Here is a 20,067-nt window from a genome sequence, read left to right on the forward strand (position 1 = left end):
CGCCGCTCTCGTCGCTGCTCGGGCTGCGACAGCGGAGGGTCGGGCCCGCGTGCATGAGGCCGCCCTCGCTTGGGAGTGCGAGCGCGATGCGACCGATGCCTTGGCCCGCCAGATCGTCGAGGCGGAGCAGCTTCTCGTCCTACATGCCTTGCCCGACGTCGGAGCCACATCCTCCGGATCGACTGGTCCTAGCATGTCTCACACCGCGGTCATCTGGCACGATCCGGCCAATCCGCTCGTGACTCAGCTCCACTACCAGGCCGGGGGTGTCTAGAACATCCGCTTCGTCCCGGTCGTCGTCGAGCCCGAGTTGCCCTCCTACGCCTGCTGGAGGGACTTGGTCCTCCTCACCCTTTGCCGCTACGCCCTCGACGAGCACGTCCTCCTCGACGCCTCGGTCGCGGTCCAGACCCCCGTGTGGCTGCGTCTCGACAACATCGTCCTCTCCTGGGTCCTCGGGACGATCTCCCTCGACCTCCACGATCTCGTCCGCAACACTCCGAGCGCACGCGGGGCCTGGCTGGCGCTCGAGGGCCAGTTCTGGGCAACGCCAAAGCCCGGGCTCTGCGGCTCGATGCAGCTTATGTACCTTCGTCCAGGGCGATCTCTTTGTCAGCGAGTTCTGCCACTAGATGATCGCTCTGCCGTCAGATGAAGGGCATGGCGGACTCTCTCGGCGACCTCGGCTGGCCCGTGGAGGACCGCATCTTGGGTGAGTCGTGCTGTTGTCGTGAAATGAAGCACCGCCGCAGGCCATGGTGGGGAGGGGGCGCCGAGATGCCAGAGGTAGGGAAGGGGCGCCGAGATGCCAGAGGTAGGGAAGGGGCACCAGGGATGCTGCTGCGGGCCATGGGGGGAGCAGGCGCCGAAGGGTGGCTGTGCCATCACAACAAGGAGGCCGCATTGCCACCGTCGTGAGATCCATAGGGTTCTGAGGTCACGTGCCACCGTGTGCGTGAGACGGGGTGGAGCTGGCGAGGGTGGGCGATGCGCCGCCGGGTGGGGATGGAGACACCGAGTGGTTGTGGGATCTACCGAGGTAGGTGCGATTTCAAAATGAATGTGTATAGAGAGAGAGATTGACAGGAGGAAGGCTGATTTGGTTTGGTGCGACCAGGTGGGGTGGGGTTGGGCAGGTCGATGGATGTTGGTCTGGTGGAACTGTAGTCTGGTCTGGTGGAACTGTAGTTTGGTCTGGGGCTTCTAGTATCTATTATTATATATATATTACTAGGTGTAGACTAGCGCTGCCGTGAGGGTATATGGTTATACTTATTTTATATAGTACTACAGTGGTAGTTTAGTAATATATTAAAAAGTATGGTCTCTTGAAAAAAATAACGTACGAAGATTTGAAGAATCTTAAATTGAGTATATAAACATACTCAAACTGATAAATTAGTATGAACACGTACGTAAGTTTATTGAAGATGGGAGTAGCTACTCTCGGGACTATAGAAAATAAATAAATAAATAAATAAATAAATAAATAAATAAATAAATAAATAAATAAATAAATAAAATGTTAGGTGACTGGATATCTGGAAGGAATTGAGACTGGTAATAGCAGGATTTGGAGAGGATTTAGCAAGAACAGCACGAGGTTGGGGAGGAACACGGCCAGATTCCGTGAGATACTCGGATTATTCGGGAGACAGTTACAGAATAGTGTTCCTCGTTACCTACTCGGTTACCACGGCACAGCTTATATACCCGCTGGCCTCAAGCCACCTACGGCACCCACACCTACCAGCCTATTACAGAGATGGGCCACGGCCCATGGGTTGTAACACTTCCCCCTGCTAACCAACAGCTTGTCCTCAAGCTGTAGCAACTGACGAACGATACTCCTCCATAGTCATCAAATGTTCAGACATCATCCCAGCATCTTCCCAGGTGGCCATCTCCGATGGAAGACCAGTCCATTGGATCAGAAACTGAGGAACCACCGTATCTCCTCGTAACACCGAACGTTTGTCCACAACACGGCGAGGCCAGAAAATCTGTGCAGGATCATAGCAGACAGAGGACAAGTCTGAACTTACTGACACCGTAGCTGGCACATGTTGCTTTAGCTGCGACACATGTACGACTGGATGTATCTTCGCATCGACTGGAAGATCCAGCCTGTAAGCCACCTGCCCCACTCGTTGTAATATCTTGTATGGACCATAGAACCGGAAGGATAGCTTCTGGTTGGACCGTGAAGCTACCGTTGACTGAACATAAGGCTGCAGTTTTAGAAATACGGAATCGCCCACTGCAAACTGTCTTTCAATCCGGTGTTTATCAGCTTGTGATTTCATACGCTGCTGAGCTCTGAGCAATTGTTGCTTGATCAATTGAGATAACAGTTCACGATCAGTCAGCCACTGCTCCAAATCTGGTATACTACACAGCTGCAAGTTTGAGATGCCCAACTGTCTTGGTGTATAGCCATACAGAACTTCAAATGGTGATTTGCCAATAGCTGAGTGAACTGTCGTGTTGTACCAGAACTCCGCGACTGAAATCCACTTGTGCCATTGGCGAGGACAAGAATGCACTGTGCATCTTAGAAACCCTTCGACACATTGATTGAGACGTTCCGTCTGGCCATCGGTTTGTGGATGATAGGATGAGCTCATCATAATTTGGTGTCGGACATCTTGAACAGTTGTTGCCAAATGGCACTTGTAAACACCCGATCCCTATCCGAAATTATGGTCTTGGGCAGTCCATGGAGTTTGTACACATTGTTCATGAAGACTTGAGCAATCTGTAACGCAGTGAAAGGATGTTTTATTGGTATGAAATGACCATACTTTGTGAACTTGTCGATCACCACCAACAATGCATTGTAGTTGTCAGATGGTGGAAGCCCTTCAATGAAGTCCAGACTGATAATCTCCCATGCCTGATCTGGTATTGGTAGAGGTTGCAACAGCCCTGGTGTTTTGATGCGTTCAGTCTTTGCTTGTTGACATATTTGACATTGTCTAACAAAGTCATGAACTGACTGCTTCAAACTAGGCCAAGCAAATAGTTGTTTGACTCGTGCATATGTTGCACTGACTCCAGAATGCCCTCCTAGCCCACTGTTATGCAATGCCACCAAAATATGATTCTGGGCAATTTTGTTGTTGCCCACCCATACTCTTCCTTTGTACTTGAGTACCCCATTCTGTAATTCAAAATTCTGATGACTTCCAGGAGTCAGAGCCAATTCCACTAGGAGCTGTTTGGCATGGTCATCATCTTCATACCCTTCCTGCAACCTCTGTATCCAAGTAGGTATGCATTCTGATATGGCTTGCACATTACCCTGGTGGTCACATCGGGATAGAGCATCTGCAGCTGCATTATTTACTCCTTTCTTGTACTGAATTGAATATTGGAGATCCATGAGTTTGATCAATGCTTTGTGCTGAAGCTTAGTAGAAACTCTCTGCTCAGTAAGATGTTGAAGGCTCTTGTGATCTGTTCTAATGACAAAGTGCTGATGTTGCAAATATGGCCTCCACTTCTCAATTGCAAGCAGAATGGCCAAACATTCTTTTTCATAGACATAAAGCCTGGTTCCTGGGTCCTAGAGCCTTGCTCAAGTAAGCCACTGGATGATTATTCTGCATCAACACCGCTCCAATGCCAAGATCACTGGCATCTGTCTCCACCACAAATTGTTGTGAAAAGTCTGGTATTGTCAATACTGGGGCTTGCATAAGTTGTTTCTTCAATATCTCAAATGCGCTATTGGCAGCAGGGGTCCATTGAAATTGTGCATTCTTCCTCAACAAATCAGTTAGTGGTTTACTGAGTAGCCCAATGCTTTATAAACTTTCTATAGTAACCAGTTAAGCCCAAAAACCCTCGAAGTTGTTTGGCTGTTTTTGGTGTAGGCCACATACTGACTGCCTGAATCTTAGAGCTATCAGTTGCAACACCAGCCTCTGAAATAACATGACCCAAGTATTCCACAGAGTTGGTTGCAAAAGAACATTTAGACTTCTTAATCAAGAATTGATGCTTTTCCAGAATTGCAAACACTTGCTTCAGCAATGCTATATGCTCATCCAGAGTCTTAGAATAGATTAGGATATCATCCATGAATACCAATACCCCTCTTCTCAACAAGTCAGCAAAGATTTCATTCATGAAGCTTTGAAAAGTGGCTGGTGCATTAGTCAGTCCAAAGGGCATTACCAGGAATTCAAAAAGACCATTGTGTGTTCTAAATGCTGTCTTATACTCTTCCCCAGTAGCCATACATATTTGATGATACCCAGATCTGAAGTCTAACTTTGTGAACCATTTAGAGCCAGCTAATTCATCTAGCAACTCATCTACCACAGGCATGAGATGTTTATGTTTGACAGTAATAGCATTCAAGTGCCTATAATCAATACAAAATCTCCAGGTACCATCTTTTTTTCTAACAAGTAACACAGGTGAAGCAAAGGAACTGTTACTTGGTCTAATCACGCCTTGTGATAACATTTGTTTCAATTGCTTCTCAATCTCTGTTTTCTGAATTGGAGAGTATTTGTATGGTCTCACCTTAACTGGTTGAGCTCCTGGCACTAAAGGAATTTTATGATCAGCAGATCTTGATGGAGGTAGTCCAGTGGGTTCAGCAAATAAATGAGTGTACTGATTCAGGACTTCAGACACCCTTGATAGTACTTCTTGTTCATCTGCCGGTTCATGATCAACCGAGAGAGTAGATTCTTGGTAGGGTGAAGGCACCCTCATCTGAATACAATGAGATACAGCTCCATTCCTCAATAAGCCTTTAAGCTTGTGAACACTGACAGGAGTGCAGGTACTGTTATTGTCCACTACCCCATGCAACTTTATGCTTTTGCCCTGCTGGCTGAATTGAATGGTCTTGAGCTTATAGTCAATGGTCATAGGACTGAATTCTTCCAGCTAGTCTTCACCCAGAATCAAATCATAACACTTGAGAGGAAGTACTCTTGCATCAGAGACAAATTGGTATCCTTGAATGAACCATTGCAACCGGTGGACTTTCTTGTCGCTGATCATCAAACCTCCATCTGCTGCTCTAAATGTACTTGGTTCACAAGCAGTTGTAACCAAATTCAGCTGTTGCACCAACTGCTCACTGACAAATGTCCCCACACTACCAGAATCCACAAGTATCAGCACCTTGTGCTTGCCAATTTGAGCTAGGAGTTTCAGTGTTTGCCTGGCAACTTGCTGTGGACTTGAAGTTGCTTGTAGGGCCAAAACTTCCTGCTGTGGTGTTTCTTCCCCGTCACTATCCTGATCTTCTATATTATCCACAATATCCAATGCATCTAGGATTTCTTCCAACACATGCAGAGAAATATGAGGAGGGCACTGGTGTGATGGATTCCATTTCTCACCACACTTGAAACACAATCCATTTCTCCTTCTGAAGGATTTGAGACTGGCCAGTTTGTCATATAAAAGAGGGACGGAGAGAGAGAGACTGCAACTTTGGCCCAAGCTAGATGCTGAAGGGATGGGCTAGGCCCTTGATCTTCTGCTTGAGTCCCAAATGGGGTAGAAGGCCCCTCTCTCTACATAAAGGAGACTCCGACTTTGGATAAGTAAGCATCCTAGGTTCTTGATCATCCCTATTTTAGAGGGATCCTTTCCTATCACAAGTTACAATAGGTACGACTTCCTAACAATCAACTCCAGGAGACTCTGAATTTCAAAAAAAAGGAGACTCTGGACTGGGAACTATTTTGGTACAGAGGGAGTACTAACTTGAAATTTTATTGATGTCATTGTCGGGTACCATAAACCGGGATACCCTAACTAAGAGGGAAAAAAGCGGCAAAAGAAGACCTTAGGATCAACAACATCCACTTCCCCTCGGCTCAGCATGAATGCCCGGACCAATGAGATAACAAGCGACTCGCCCAAGCCTTGGCCTCGAGCGCAAGTAGCGACTCGCCCGAGCCCTGGCCTCGAGCGCAGTCAGCGACTCGCCCGAGCCCTGGCCTCGAGCGCAGTCAGCGACTCGCCCGAACCCTGGCCTCGAGCGCAATCAGCGACTCGCCCGAACCCTGGCCTCGAGCACAAGTAGTGACTCGCCCGAGCCCTGGCCTCGAGCGCAATTAGCGACTCGCCCGAGCCCTGGCCTCGAGCGCAATTAACGCCCCGCTCGAGCCCCGGTCTCGGTGATAGGCTTCTCACGCAAGACGACCGTACCATTGACGTGACGCGGGCCATACTTCCTCCCTTACTGCAGCAGGAGATGACCCCCACTATTCCAACAACTCCCGTTCCCGTAACACCTTACCCACGCCACTGTGGGTGTGGCTCGATAGAAGAAGGGATGGGAGGCGTTAACTTATGCCACTGTTGCCGTACTTAGGTAGTCACTATTCTTCAGCAAAGGACGGGGGACGAGGCCTCAGAAAGGATCGCCACGACCCAGAATAGGGCTCGACGACATGATCAACAGGGACAACTATCTGTTGCCGTTACCTCAAGGACGCGATGGCCAATGACTATAGTCCCGACAACGTAACTCTTCAGTACACCAGGAGTAGTAAATACAACTTACACATGTAAGCCTCACTTCCCCTTATGGCTATAAAAGGGGAGGCAAAGCACCAACTAGAGTCAAGTCGAACACAATCAACACACCCACCAGCTCAAGCACGAGCACTTTGACATCCTCTAAGCCGAGATCTGGGACAACTTCCCTCTCTCGCGGCTAGCTTGTACCCCCTACTACAAGCACTTTCAGGTGCAAGATAATACAGGATCCGACCTCAATGGATGTAGGGCAGCGTGAGCCCGAACCAGTATAAATCCTTTGTGTTCTTCTTTGTTGTGGACTCCTTCATAGGCCGGCAATATAGGCGCCGGGTAAGGGAGGCCACAGCAAAGGACACGGCCAGCAGTGGCTAAATCTTGTTAGTTTGAAACAAATAATAATCAGGGAGGATTTTTAAGATCTAGTCTATGTTAAGAAGGAAAGGCACCTGGACTATAAAGGCTATAAAGGTTGCAGTAGGTTTGTAATCAGTTTTTATCGAAGGAAATAGAATCTCCCTGAGAAGGGCGGGTTCTTCCCTTCGACGGTGCCACGTGCGCTTCAGCCGTGGCCGTCGCCGGTGAACCCTTCGCTCCATTGCCCCGGTATCCCTTGCGCTCCAATTCTCAGTCCAGCCAACTCCTCCACTCTCCCTTGCGTTCTCCTCAGTGGCAACGCCGTATCAATTTGGTATTAGAGACCATCTCCGATGCATCGACCTCTCGGTCCGACACCTCCTCTGTTCCTGCGGCCATGGAAGAGAAACTGGATCGCATCTTGGGGCAACTCACCACCATCACCAATCGACTCAACTCCCATGACTCCCGTCTTGCGCGCGTGGAGGGTGGTAAGCCCGTTGCTGGGTTGGGCGCCGCCGGGGAGGATGAAGCGACGGACGACCACCGCACCGACGCAGACGACACAGACCAGGGACTTCATCGCGACCACGCCTGGGTGGACTTCCGCGAGCGCGCCCTCCGCGATCGCGACTCCTTCGGTCCGCGCGGCCGCAACTTCGACCGCGACTTCTACGGCCGCGGTGCGCGTGACTCGGACGACCGAGGCGGGCGCGGCTTCGACGACTGGGACGCACACGACTTCGGCGCCGGCGGCGGTCGTTTCTCCGACGGTCGTGGCGACCGCGGGTATGCAGACTGCGGTGGGTGCGGCTACTTTGACGACCGTGGGTACGACGATCGCGCTGGGCCCCGCTACAACGACAGCCGCGCCTACGACGATCGCGATTGCCGCGGTTTTGGTCGATTCGGCGGCAGCGGCTGCGAGATTGGACGCGCGGGCCGTCATTCTGGACGCAGCGGGCGCGACTACGACCGGGACTACGACCGCTTCATCGACTGTCACCGCGAACCTCACCGTCCACCCAAAATCCCATTCCCCACCTTCGACGGTGAGTCGGATCGGCTGACCGGGCTCAACAAATGCGACAACTTCTTCCGTGGCCATCAGGTTCCTGAAGATGAGAAGGTCTGGATGGCATCGCTGTACGTCAATGGCACCGCGGCGGACTGGTACTACCAGATGGAACGTGACTTCGGCTTGGTGCCGTGGCCACGCTTCGTCGACTTCGTCAACCTCCACTTCGGGCCACCGATCCGCACCAATTTGATGGCGGAGATCAAGGCGCTGGTCCGCACGGATACTGTGGAGGCATACTCACGCCATTTCCAGGCTCTGCTCGCGTGTTGCACCGACCTCGCCCCATGGACGGTGATCGACCTCTACACTGGGGGTTTGGGCCAACCGCTCGCGCATGACGTCGAGATGTAGTACCCCGTCGACCTCCAGAAGGCCATGAGCCTCGCGCGGGCGTTCGAGCAGCGTCACACGGAGTCCTCTGCTGTCAACAGCTCGATAGCACCGAAGGGCTCCGGCCGCCGCGCGATCGTGTCGGCCTCCTCCACCGTCGCCCCAGGTGGCCCTCCGCCAGACGGCAAGCCGGAGGGCCCTCGGTCACGCTTCCGCCGTCTTACGCCGGTGGAGATGCAGGAGAAACGCCGCAATGGGCAGTGCTATTTCTGCCCGGAACCCTACAACAAAGAGCACCAGTGCGCCGCCAAGGGCGTCTTCCCCTTGGACTTGGCGGATGACGAAGATGACCCCCTCAGCGAAATCAACGACCTGGAGATTTCTCTCCACGCCCTAACTGGCCTTAAGGCCATGGATTCCATGTTGCTGCAGGTCACGGTGGGCGAGGCACAGCTGCGGGCGCTGGTGGACACCGGCTCCACGCACACGTTCATCCAGTTCGCGCTTGCGCAGCGCCTGGGACTCACCGTCACGCCGAGAGCAGGCCTCAACGTCATGGTGGCCAATGGTGATCGGGTATGCAGCCCAGGCGTCTGCTTGGCTACTCCGGTCACCATCGGCGGCGAGGCATTCTCCATCGACTGCTTCGCGCTTGACATGGGCGGCTTCGACTTGGTCCTTGGTGTCCAGTGGCTCAGGACGCTGGGGCCAATCGTCTGGGACTTCGGCTCCCTAGTGATGTCGTTCTGGTACAACATGATGACGCTGAGCCTCGTCATGAGGCTCTCCTGCCCCAGCCGTTGCGCGGGAGACGCTCGGGACATCATGTGAGAGCAGCCCGGCGTGGGTGACAGAGGTCCATGATCCTTGACCCCGTTTCCAGGGGCAAGACGCCCCAGGATCTCCTCCCTCATCAGATGGCCCACACCCCTGGCTCACGACGAGCCAGGGAGAAGACTCGTGGAACCGCAAGCTCCGCTCCTAGGCCCAGCAGGTGGGACGACACGACCCCCTGTCCCGCCACAGCCGAAGGGCAGGGCTCTAGCTTTGCTGCAGCCTAAGGAGGGGGACCCAGGTGCCTCGACTTCGCAGCTCCTTCCCCCGTCGCCCTCAGAGCCTGAGGTGACGGAGGAAGGACCCGCGACTGCACCTTTCACGCTCCCTTACGGGCTCAAGAATGCAGCCGCAGCTTACGCCTCTTCCGCAAGCACTTTGTTAAGTGCGTATGCGGATCTCCCGGGCCACGACGTGAGGTCTACTCTTGACCTCATCGCCACCCCACCCGCGTCCACCTACCCCGAGGAGGATTCCTCGGACGAGGGCATGTGGGCTGGCGCGGACTTCTCCGGCCTCGCCAATTGTTTTGCAAACTTCTGCTTGGCAACAATCTGTTTCACATTCAATTCTATCATCGCAGTTAGATTACTTAGGAGTAAAACTGGGTGCCCATCTTAATTAATTTGGATTGCCAGAATTTATATTGTTAGTATCAGCTTCTAGCCTATATGAAATTTGCAGTCTCATAGATCAAATGTTTGGGATGTAAGTTGTGAATTATGCATTTTTCATTTGTTGCAGAGCTAATTTCTTATCCATAGTAAGAGATCAAAAGGAATGATTTCTCATATGTAAGCTGTCTTGATGTTGTAGGCTGACCCACACTGCTCATACAAAGTCACTTCTCGTGCTTCACTAAGTGATGCGGCAAGCAGATTCTTTTTATTGTGCTCATCAGAGGTAATCTTGTTGTACCTATGTACATTGATCCATGCATGACTTCATGCTGTTACCCTTTTTCCTGTTTGCTACATCATATTGATTGCTAAAAGCTAATATGTGATATGGATTGGGTTGGGTATGATTACAAGAACTGATGGGTAAAGCACTCTGCCATCTAACTGTTGGCTCTTCACTGTCCATGGTATAGAGGTTCTGAAGTCTAGTTGATAAGGGATCAGTGAACTTTTGTCTATTCTTTGCTTAACTTAGATAATGAGATATACAGGGTCAACTTTATTTACTAACATACAAATCCTGAGTTACGTGACAGCTTACTGAGGCACCACGATTTGCTTGATTCACTGATAACCATGAAGTTATGTTTGATATTGCTCTCCCACATTGTTGGTGGCTATAGCTTACTGATGATCGTCTTGTAGTACAAGCATTTTGGTTTTTATCCCATGGACTGTCAGTCCAAAGTTTTATATTTCTAAGTTCCTGTCCAAGGACCATCTATCGATCCCAATGGTCAGTGAAGCTCTTGTTGTTGCTTATAATTCTAAGTGCTACCTTATTATATAGCATGCAGTTATTGTTGGAATTTCTGAATTGGATTATTGGGCCAACCCTAGAAGGGTGGAAGTATAGCAGTCATACATGGGCCTCATGGGCCTAATACATAGGGCCCATGGGCCTAATACACACATACTCCAACACCCCCCGCAGTCTGAACTATCGGCGCAATGGAGTTACAGACTGGACATGAAAAGAAGCACACACACGAGCCCCCCACAGACGCAACTAGCTATCAGTGATGTTGAGGCTGGAGCGAAACTTAGTGAAGGTCGAGGACGGGAGGCCCTTGGTGAAGATGTCGGCGAACTGGGAGGTGGTCGGGACGTGGAGGACCCGAACATCGCCGATGGCGACTCGATCACGGACAAAGTGTAGATCGATCTCCACATGTTTGGTCCGCTGGTGCGGCACAGGGTTGGTGGAGAGGTACACCGCACTCACGTTGTCGCAGTAGACCAGCGTGCTCCGGGAGAGGGCTATGGAGCTCGGCGAGGAGTTTGTCGGAGCCAGGAGGCCTCAGCCATGCCGTTAGCAACAACGCGGTACTCTGCCTCGGCACTGGAGCGGGAGATGACCGGCTGGCGCTTGGACGACCAAGACACCAGGTTGCCACCTAGAAAGACGACGTAGCCGGAGGTGGAGCGGCTACTGTCAGACACTGACACTCGGCCCAGTCGGCGTCCGTGTAGACGATGAGCTCGGAGGAGGACGACCGCCGGTGAAGGAGGAGGCCGAAGTCGACGGTGCTGCGGAGGAAGCGAAGGATCCGCTTGAGAGTAGTGTGGTGTGGCTCATGGGGATCATGCATATGTAGACATATCTGCTAAACTACATAGGTGATGTCCGGCCAGGTGAAGGTGAGGTACTTAAGTGCACTGGCAAGACTCCGATATGCAGTGGGATCTATTACTGGGGTGCCCCCGGCCTCTGACAGCTTGCCTGTGTGTCAACTGGAGTGGAGCAGGGCATGCAGTTAGTCATCCCAGCTCTCTCTAGGATATCAAGAGTGTACTGCCGCTGGTGAAGTAGTAACCCAGCTGGATGTGGCTCAACAGTGACCCTAAGGAAGTGATGGAGTGCACCCAGATCCTTCATAGCAAACTCCTGCTGAAGAGAGGTGATGATTTGGCGAAAGAGGGACTCATTGGAGGCTGTGAGGACAATGTCATCAACATAGAGCAGCAGGTACGCTGTCTCAGCGCCATGGTGATAGATGAACAGAGAGGTATCTGACAGCCTCCACAAACCCCAGGGTCAGTAGGAAGGCAGCAAACCGATGGTTCCACGCTCGGGGGGCCTACTTGAGGCCGTAGAGAGACTTGTTGAGTTGACACACCATGTCGGGACGAGAAGAGTCAACAAACCCCGTCGGCTGGCTGCAGTAGATTGTCTTAGTGAGAATGCCATGCAGAAAGGCATTCTTGACGTCCAGCTGATGCGCGGGCCACCCGCGAGTGAGAGCATCGTGCGGACAATAGCTGGCTTCACCACTGGGCTGAAAGTCTCGTCGTAGTCAACACCGGGGCACCGAGTGAAGCCCCGGAGAACCCAGCGGGCCTTGTACTGCTCAAGAGTTCCGTCAGCCCGACGCTTGTGAGTCCAGATCCACTTGCCGGTGACGATGAGGCACCAGATCCCATGTTTGGTTGGCGAGGAGCGTCGCGTACTTCTCTTACATCGCGCGGCGCAAGTGAGGGTCCAGCAACGCCTCGTGGACGGAACAGAGTACCGGAGAGACCTGCGAGTCCCCTGGCAGCGCCGCAAGAGCCCGGGGCTGCAGGGTACCAGCCGCATGTCGCGTCACCATAGGGTGTCCCTTGGCAGTGCCGCAAGAGCCCGGGGCTGCAGGGTACCAGCCGCGTGTCGCGTCACCATAGGGTGAACATGACGCGGTTGTCGGTGAAGAAGCGGTGGGTGGTACACCGGCGTCGCGACGCGGGTAGCTAGGGCCCTGGCGGCGGTGTCGGTGTCGCTGGCGGAGAAGACGCCTCCGGTGGCATAGGTGACCCTAGCGAAGAGGGGGCCACCGGTGCCGACGGAGGCAGCGGCGCCAGCCGGACACGTCGCTGGTAGACGAGCACCGGCTGGGCGAAGCGTGCCGGTGTGGCCGGAGTCGGTGTTGCTGGCTCGGGACCCGTGTTGGGCGCAGGGGCCGGTTTGGAAGGAGACCCCGCAAGGCCCGGGCAGCGAATAGGCCCCGGGGTGTCACGAGCGACCAGTGAGCTAGGGCATAGCCCCGGCGAGGGGCATGGTGTAGCAGTACCTGCAAAAAACAACTACAAAGGTGGCTCGACCATCGGGTTAGTGGGAAACACGGAGGAGAGGTCAAGCTCCGGGGTGGAATTGGTAGCGTCGGTGGTGGAAAAGGGGAAGACAGACTTATCGAACACCACATGGCGAGAGATGAGAACCCGATCAGAGGTAAGGTCGTAGCATCGGTACCCCTTGTGATCTGGGGAGTACCCGAGGAAGACACAAAGAGTCGAGCGGGGAGCCAGCTTGTGGGGAGCGGTGGCGGTGGTGTTCGTGTAACACGCACACCCGAAGACTCGAAGGTGGTCGTCGCGAGGAGGGGTACCGAAGAGAGCGTGGTGTGGCCTGGGAGCTGGGCAGGTAGCGGAAGGAAGGCGGTTAAGGAGGTAGCGGGAGGTGTGCAAGCTCTCAGCCCAGAAGCAAGCAGGAAGCGAGGCCTGAAGCAAAAGGGTGCGCACGGTGTCGTTGGTGGTGCGAATCATGCGCTCAGCCTTGCCGTTCTGAGAGGAGGTATACGGGCAAGACATGCGCAACTGGACACCGTGAGAGAGGAAGAAGGCACGGGAGGTTGAGTTATCGAACTCCCGACCATTGTCACACTGGACGACCTTGATGGTGAGGCCGAACTGTGTGGACACCCAGGCGAAGAAGTGACGGAGCGTGGGAAAAGCATCAGATTTCGCACGTAAAAGAAAAGTCCATGAATAATGCGAATAATCATCAACCAGGACAATATAGTACTTGTATCCAGAAATACTGATAACAGGAGATGTCCATAAGTCATAAGTCGCAATGTACAAGGTCAAAAATGTGGGACGCATAAGAACTATGAAAAGGAAGACGAACATGACGGCCCAGTTGGCACGCATGACACAAATGCTCGTCATGAGCCCGAGTACATCGAATATCAGAACTACGACTGAGCTGTATCAGGGCATCACGTCCATGATGGCCGAGGCGCTGGTGCCAAGTAGTGGAGAAAGTAGTAGTGGCGAAGGCAGCTGACAAAATGTTCGGCGAAGAAGGTGAGGCAGATGTGGGAAAGCAAAGAGTGTAAAGAGGCCCCGTGCTATCACATCGGAGCAGAGGTCGCCGGGAAGCCAAATCCTTCACAGTAAGACCAGAAGAGTCAAACTCGACAGAACAAGAATTATCAGCTGTAAAACGACGAATAGAAAAAGGTTGTGAACCATTGAAGGAGCAACAAGAACGTCAGGGTGACGAAAAGAGCAGTGAGCGCCGGCGGCACCCACGGACGTGACAGGAAGACACGAACCATTTGCGACCATGATGGACGAAGGATGAGAGGAAGGACGGTGAGCGGAAGAGAGTATACCGGGGTCGGGGGTAGTGTGGTAGGTGGCGCCCAAGTCTGCAATCCACTCCGGACCGATATGAGGTGTCAGGCCAAGAGTGCTGAAGGAGTGCGCCAAGGCCTCCTAGCTCCAGTTGGTAGGCCCGGGCGAGGCGCCGGTAGGCGGGGGCCACACGGGCGAGGTTGGAGTCCATGGGGACGCTGGGTGAAACCCCGGAGAAGCACCGGCGAACATGGCTGCCGGCGAGTGAGGGTCGCCCCCAAAGCCGGGTAAGGCCACATGGAGATGCGCCTCGACCATGGGTTGTGGAAGGTGGGCCAGGACGCACCCCGTGGGGGCGGTGGAGCCAGATTGCTCCCACGCCCCCCCCCCGCCCCCACCACGGCCGCCACGTCCCCCCCACCCTCGCTTGGCTTGGGGGAAGGAGTACCGAGTAGAGACGACGGCGACGGAGCAGACAGGCGCGGTGGAGTGGCAGCCAGTGCAGTCGAAGACGTGGAGGACCGCGGAGTGAGAGATCCCGGCGTGGAGGTGGAGACCGGCTGGGGCCCTTGAGTGAGCTCCTCCATGACAAGGTCGTCATTGACCTGCAGGAAGGAGGGGAACGGCCGCTGGCCGGCGATCCACGTCCGGAGGTGAGTGTAGCGGTCGCTGAGCCCGCGGAGGACGTTGAGGACGACGATGCGATCCTCCACGGGCCAGCCGAGATCGCCGAGAGAGTCCGCCATGCTCTTCATTCGGCGGCAGAACTCGCTGGCCGAGAGGTCCCCCTGGACGAAGGTTCGGAAGCTTGCGTCGAAACGTAGAGCCCGGGTCTCAGCGTTGCCCAGAAACTGCCCCTCGAGCGCAAGCCAGGCCCGACGAGTGTTCGGGGAGGTGCGCACGAGGTCGTGGAGGTCGGGGGAGACTGTCTCGAGAATCCAGCTGAGAACGATGCTGTCGAGGCGCAGCCACGAGGCGGTCTTAACCGCAGTCGTGGGGTCGGTGAGGACGTGGTCGTCGAGGGCGTAGCGACGGAGCATGAGCAAGACCATGTCATGCCAACGTGCGTAGGAGGGCGACTTCGGCTCAAGAACGACCGAGACGAGCCGGATGGACCCCCCCTGCCTGGTAGTGAAGCTGGGCGACGAGGGGATCGGTCGGGTCGTGGTGGATGGCCGCTGTGTGGGACAAACCAGAGGTGGTGCCCCCATGGCGCCCCCCAGAGGAGGAGGCCTAGGCATCGGTGGAGGTAGAGAGGCCGAGGAGTTGCTCCGCCTCAGCAAGCTGGCGAGCTAGGGCGTCGGCCGACGCGCGCTCACGTTCCCAGATGAGAGCGGCCGCACGCACGCGGGTTTGACCCTCCACGGCAGCGGCCCGGGCAGCGACAATTGCGGCTGCACGGGTGGAGGCGGACTGCGCCATGTTCGGCGGCAGTGGGGGCAGGGCAGGGAACGGTGTCGTGGCGGTGTGCGCCTCTGCGCCCCCGGCCCCAGTGCCCTGAGGAGCCTGGCCTATGTTCTGTGCCCCAGCAGCTCCAGTGGGAGTCCAGGGCGGTATACCTAGGGGGAAGTCCTCGTTGCGGGCGGCCTGGGCGGTGGTTGTGGCCAGAACAGCGGCGTGGAGGGCCGCAGCCGCCCCGACGCCATGTGGAGGAAGGCCGCGCATCGTAGGTGTCGTGAGGCCTGCGCCAGGTGCCATAACCGCGCCGTGCAGGTCTGCAGCCACGCCGCCTATGGGCGCGCCATAGAGGGCCGCCTCCGCGCTCGCGCCGCCCAGGAGTGCGCCGTGGAGGGCCGCATCCACGCCCGCGCCGCCCAGGAGCGCGCCGGCGTCAGGTGGGGCGGTGGGGTCGGCAGCCGTGGTGTCCTGGACGTCGGCGACCTCGGCCATGTGGACGGCAGCAGCAGAGGCGGCGCTGGGAGGACGCTGGGCGTACCCAGGGGGCCTGTGCGCCTAGGTAGAGGAGAAGAGAGGGGGAAAGGACGAAAAGTAGGAGGGCGTACCCAGGGGGCCCTTGCGGCTGGCTGGGAATGGGAGGGAGGGAGGAAGGAAACCCTAGCTTGATACCATGTTGGAATTTCTGATTGGATTATTGGGCCAACCCTAGAATGGTGGAAGTTATGCACAAAAAAAAAAGAAGGGTGGAAGTATAGCGCAGTCATACATGGGCCTCATGGGCCTAATACACAGGGCCCCCATGGGCCTAATACACACATACTTCAACAGTTATAATTTTAAAAACTTGCCTATTAATTTTTATATGTTTTGATTAGCTGTTTAATGGAATTAAAAATCATAGTGTTTTTTCAGTTTCAACATCCTTTTTCATACTCACAGTACCTCAGCCCCCCCTTCCCCAGCCCCATAAGAAAAAAAAAACTCAAACCTTCATGTTTTGCGGGCTCTGGTGTGCTAACTTTACCAGCCTGTATTCTGTATATTTTGAAGTCTTATGAAATTTCTGTTTTTTTTTCTGTTTTTCCTTGCTATATTATTTGCAGATCTTTGCACTGGAATATGTCTTTGATAATACCATCTTAATGGTTAATTGGTTACATATTATTATTGTAGATTAACTGCATAAGAGATCAGCATTGTTTTGTTATATATATTTTTTTAAAGCTGTACCCTTTTCAATTGCAGATTCTTGGTTTCATGGTGGCCATAATGTTTTTTGGCATGATGCGTCAGACGTCAGCATGGGAGTGTGATTCTTCTGTGCCATCCATTTTGTCAGCCATAGAGTCTAATCTTGGACTCCCAAAGGCATTCATGTTTCTTTGCTTCATGCCAATACTTGTATTTTTTGCCTTTTTAATTTCCATGACGGAGCAAAAACCACCATTTGGGACCTTCTTATTGGTTACTATTATCTGCTACATAGTTGCTAATGGTTTAACAATTTTGTTGATACTAAGTTCAAAATTGTTTCTGTATGCGGTTGCCATTCTACATGTCTTCATTAAAAGACGGTTAGTATACACTTTTATATTATATGTTTTTGCCTTAGTATTTGTCTCTTTTCTTTTTCTCAAATAGGATGATACTTCAGATCTTTACTGGTTTCATGAGCTATTAGTCTTATAAAATTGCTCACTGTCTTGGGATAGAGATTTTCCATTTGATTGGAGCTCTTTGCTTCTCATATAAGTAGATAACTTTCATTAGGAACATTATTTCTGAATGATAATGCTACTTTTTCTTGATAATATCTATAAGGAAGATGGCCAGTTAGATTTCAGAATTACTCATCCTTTATTCTATTGCAAATTAGCTAACTTAAATCATTTTTTTTTATTATTTCATTTCTAGTAATCTACAAGTTGTTTTACTGTTATTACTATGTTAAACCATCTTCTACTTGAATTTACAATTCCAACTTATTCCTTGTCCAGTGTGACTTGATAAGTGATTTGTTTCCAAGCATTGCTGTATCATTGATTGTATGAATTCTGATCCCACCATAAATCATACATCATTTTCTTTTCCTGATCTTCAAACAATGATTTACAGATGGCAATCATGGGGGAATGGTGCTCAATCAGCATTTCTTCGCCAATTCCTCAGTTTCTCCTTCTCATTTCAGTCACTGAAGGTAAATATCCTTCTAGAGTATATGGAGACCTGCTTATTTGTCATTGCTTTTCTTGGAGTCCCTTATATTGAGGTACTAACTGTCCTTTTGGAAAAGATTGTGCAGATGCTTAGGAACAATCCAAATATAATTGTAGCAGCTGCTACATTACCACTCGTCTGTTTGGTTCATCCGGCTATTGGCCTTGTTCTGCTACTTCTGTCTCACGCTTTCCATGCTCATTCAAATCTATGCAGGTTTGTTTTTAACTTTTAAGGATAATTTTGACCTGTTTCAATTGCTGAAATATTTTTGAATTCTGAAAATATACTTTTTACGTTTTTATCTCCAATAATATCCCTGTAGTTATTTCTTTCAAAAAAAAAAATCCCTCTAGTTATGTGCTTGATTTTCTTTATAGACCAATATGCAAACATATGTTTCATATTTGCTATAGTAGTAGCGATGAGAGCTATTGTATCTTAACATGATGATATTATTGCCACCATGTATTTACTTCATTTGTTGCTGTTATTCAATATCTAAATTGAAATACTACTTTATTTGTTGCTGTAATTCAATATCTAAATTGAAATACTGTCTCGTGACAGTTTTTTAGCAGCTTCTTTTCGTAGCATAACTCAGAAAAAGGACCTGTACAAGTCCAAGATGGGTGATGGTCCAGTTCTACTATCCAAAAGTAAATCAGATGGGCTCCAGCAACTACTGCCAATGGATGATAGCCCAACAGCTTCTAAAAGCTTTACCGACAGTCAACTAGAACTGTTTGATTATCGGCATGGTATAATGATCTTGCATCTTTTAAGCACACTCATGTTTGTGCCTTCACTTGTTGCCTGGCTACAGGTTAGTCATTTTTAGCACCTACTAAACATCATTAGGCAAATTCCTAAGTTTCCAGTTTTTGTTCTTGTTTGTCATAACCAGTGATCCATTCTGTTCCTTTGTGTGCAGAGAATTGGTATGGGACAGAATTTTCCCTGGTTCATCGATTCTGCTATTTGCGTTGGTGTTATACTGCATGGACTTTTTGGATCCCAACCAAATGTCAGCTGCTGCATATTTTTCAAGTTACCTGGGTGGAGAGGCCGTGAAGTTGGTCTGAGTTTCCTATACCTCGTGGGTGGCTATTATTCCTTTGTCAGCTCCATGGCGTTGGCACCTTATAGGGCCTTGTATGCCATGGCGGTCATTGGTTATATATGTTTCATTTCCAGAATTATTGAGAGAAGGAATATGGTAAGGGGTGACATTAGCTCTAGGAGGAGTCGGAAGCACTCACACAGACACTGACACACTATGGAAAATGTAATTTTGTTGTATAGTGGAACTCAGAACCCATTAGTGTATCATTAGCTCATCGTTTTGGATTTACAGTTTCAAACCGCAAAGCATTGATTCCGTGTGGATTGTTGAGGCCGGTTTTGGGAGTGAAAAAAGGTGGATTCTTTGTTCAGTTTTGGCCATCTATGTGAGAATCAGATTTAACTGAAAGATGAGGTTTGACGATTAGCCTTCATAAAGTGTGAAGTGTCAGCTGCGGCTGCAACGACGGAAGAGTTTAGCTCATCTGAATGTGGAATCTGTATTGGTCTTGTGGTCGATGTGGGTTCAGAGGGCACCGTGTAGAGTTGCATGAGATAAGCTAATCATTTGTAAGAAATAGTGAAATGGGGTTGAGTTTCCTCCAATCCAAGTTACCCCCTTCTCGATGCCTCCAGTCTTGTTTACATTCATGTGATCGTCGATGGCCATAGTTGTGAAAGTTGATATCAGATACGGCTATCCTTTGTGTTGGTCGAAGGCTTCATAAAGCTCTAGGCTTGTTTGGTTGAGCTATGATTTTTGTGAAAAAACTGACGTGCGCTGCAGAAAAGCTGCTGTGAGTATTGGGAGTTGAGAGTTGTAAAAAAAAAGTTGAAATCCATTTGGTTGGCGCAGCTATGAAACCGTAGGTTGTGTATGAAATACTTGTAATATCCTCAAAGCACCCTGCAGATTTGAGAGATTATTTATATGCAAATTGCTCCTAAAAACCTACCTTCACTCGTTCGCATGTAAATGACTATTTCATCAGAAAGAAAAAAACTTGATTTTTGTAAGTTGTGCATCTATCATGGTGGTATGGTCTACATAAATAGAACTGTACCATTTTATACAAGATAATGGGCTCTTACAATAATACTTTGAAGGGCTAAATGCAAGATTATTACAAATAACAATTGTTCATATAAACAGTAATTAAAACAAAGATCGCATTTTGACTTCTTACCCAAAAATCTGACAGAGCAATGCTTAAGGGAAATTGTTGAATCCCCATTTCAAAAAACGGAGAA

The 20,067-nt window shown here is 51.1% G+C and overlaps 1 protein-coding gene across 1 annotated transcript; it reads left to right on the forward strand.

Annotated features, from left to right (window-relative positions):
- On the forward strand, positions 9,939-19,833 carry LOC8063431. The gene is made up of 6 exons (XM_002459870.2): positions 9,939-10,024; positions 16,780-17,108; positions 17,650-17,731; positions 17,828-17,967; positions 18,322-18,577; positions 18,686-19,833. The coding sequence occupies exons 2-6, from the start codon at positions 16,792-16,794 to the stop codon at positions 19,022-19,024; spliced, it is 1,134 nt and encodes a 377-aa protein (XP_002459915.2). The 5' UTR covers positions 9,939-10,024; positions 16,780-16,791; the 3' UTR covers positions 19,025-19,833.

This window comes from Sorghum bicolor, chromosome 2, assembly GCF_000003195.3.
Source record: "Sorghum bicolor cultivar BTx623 chromosome 2, Sorghum_bicolor_NCBIv3, whole genome shotgun sequence".
Classification (NCBI taxonomy): Eukaryota; Viridiplantae; Streptophyta; class Magnoliopsida; order Poales; family Poaceae; genus Sorghum; species Sorghum bicolor.

Excerpts from the sequence above, each read along its gene's own strand:
- LOC8063431 (XM_002459870.2), top strand. The coding sequence starts at position 16,792 with ATGGTGGCCATAATGTTTTTTGGCATGATGCGTCAGACGTCAGCATGG. Across the intron at positions 17,109-17,649 it reads CATGTCTTCATTAAAAGACG|ATGGCAATCATGGGGGAATG; the intron begins GTTAGTATACAC and ends AATGATTTACAG. Across the intron at positions 18,578-18,685 it reads CACTTGTTGCCTGGCTACAG|AGAATTGGTATGGGACAGAA; the intron begins GTTAGTCATTTT and ends CTTTGTGTGCAG.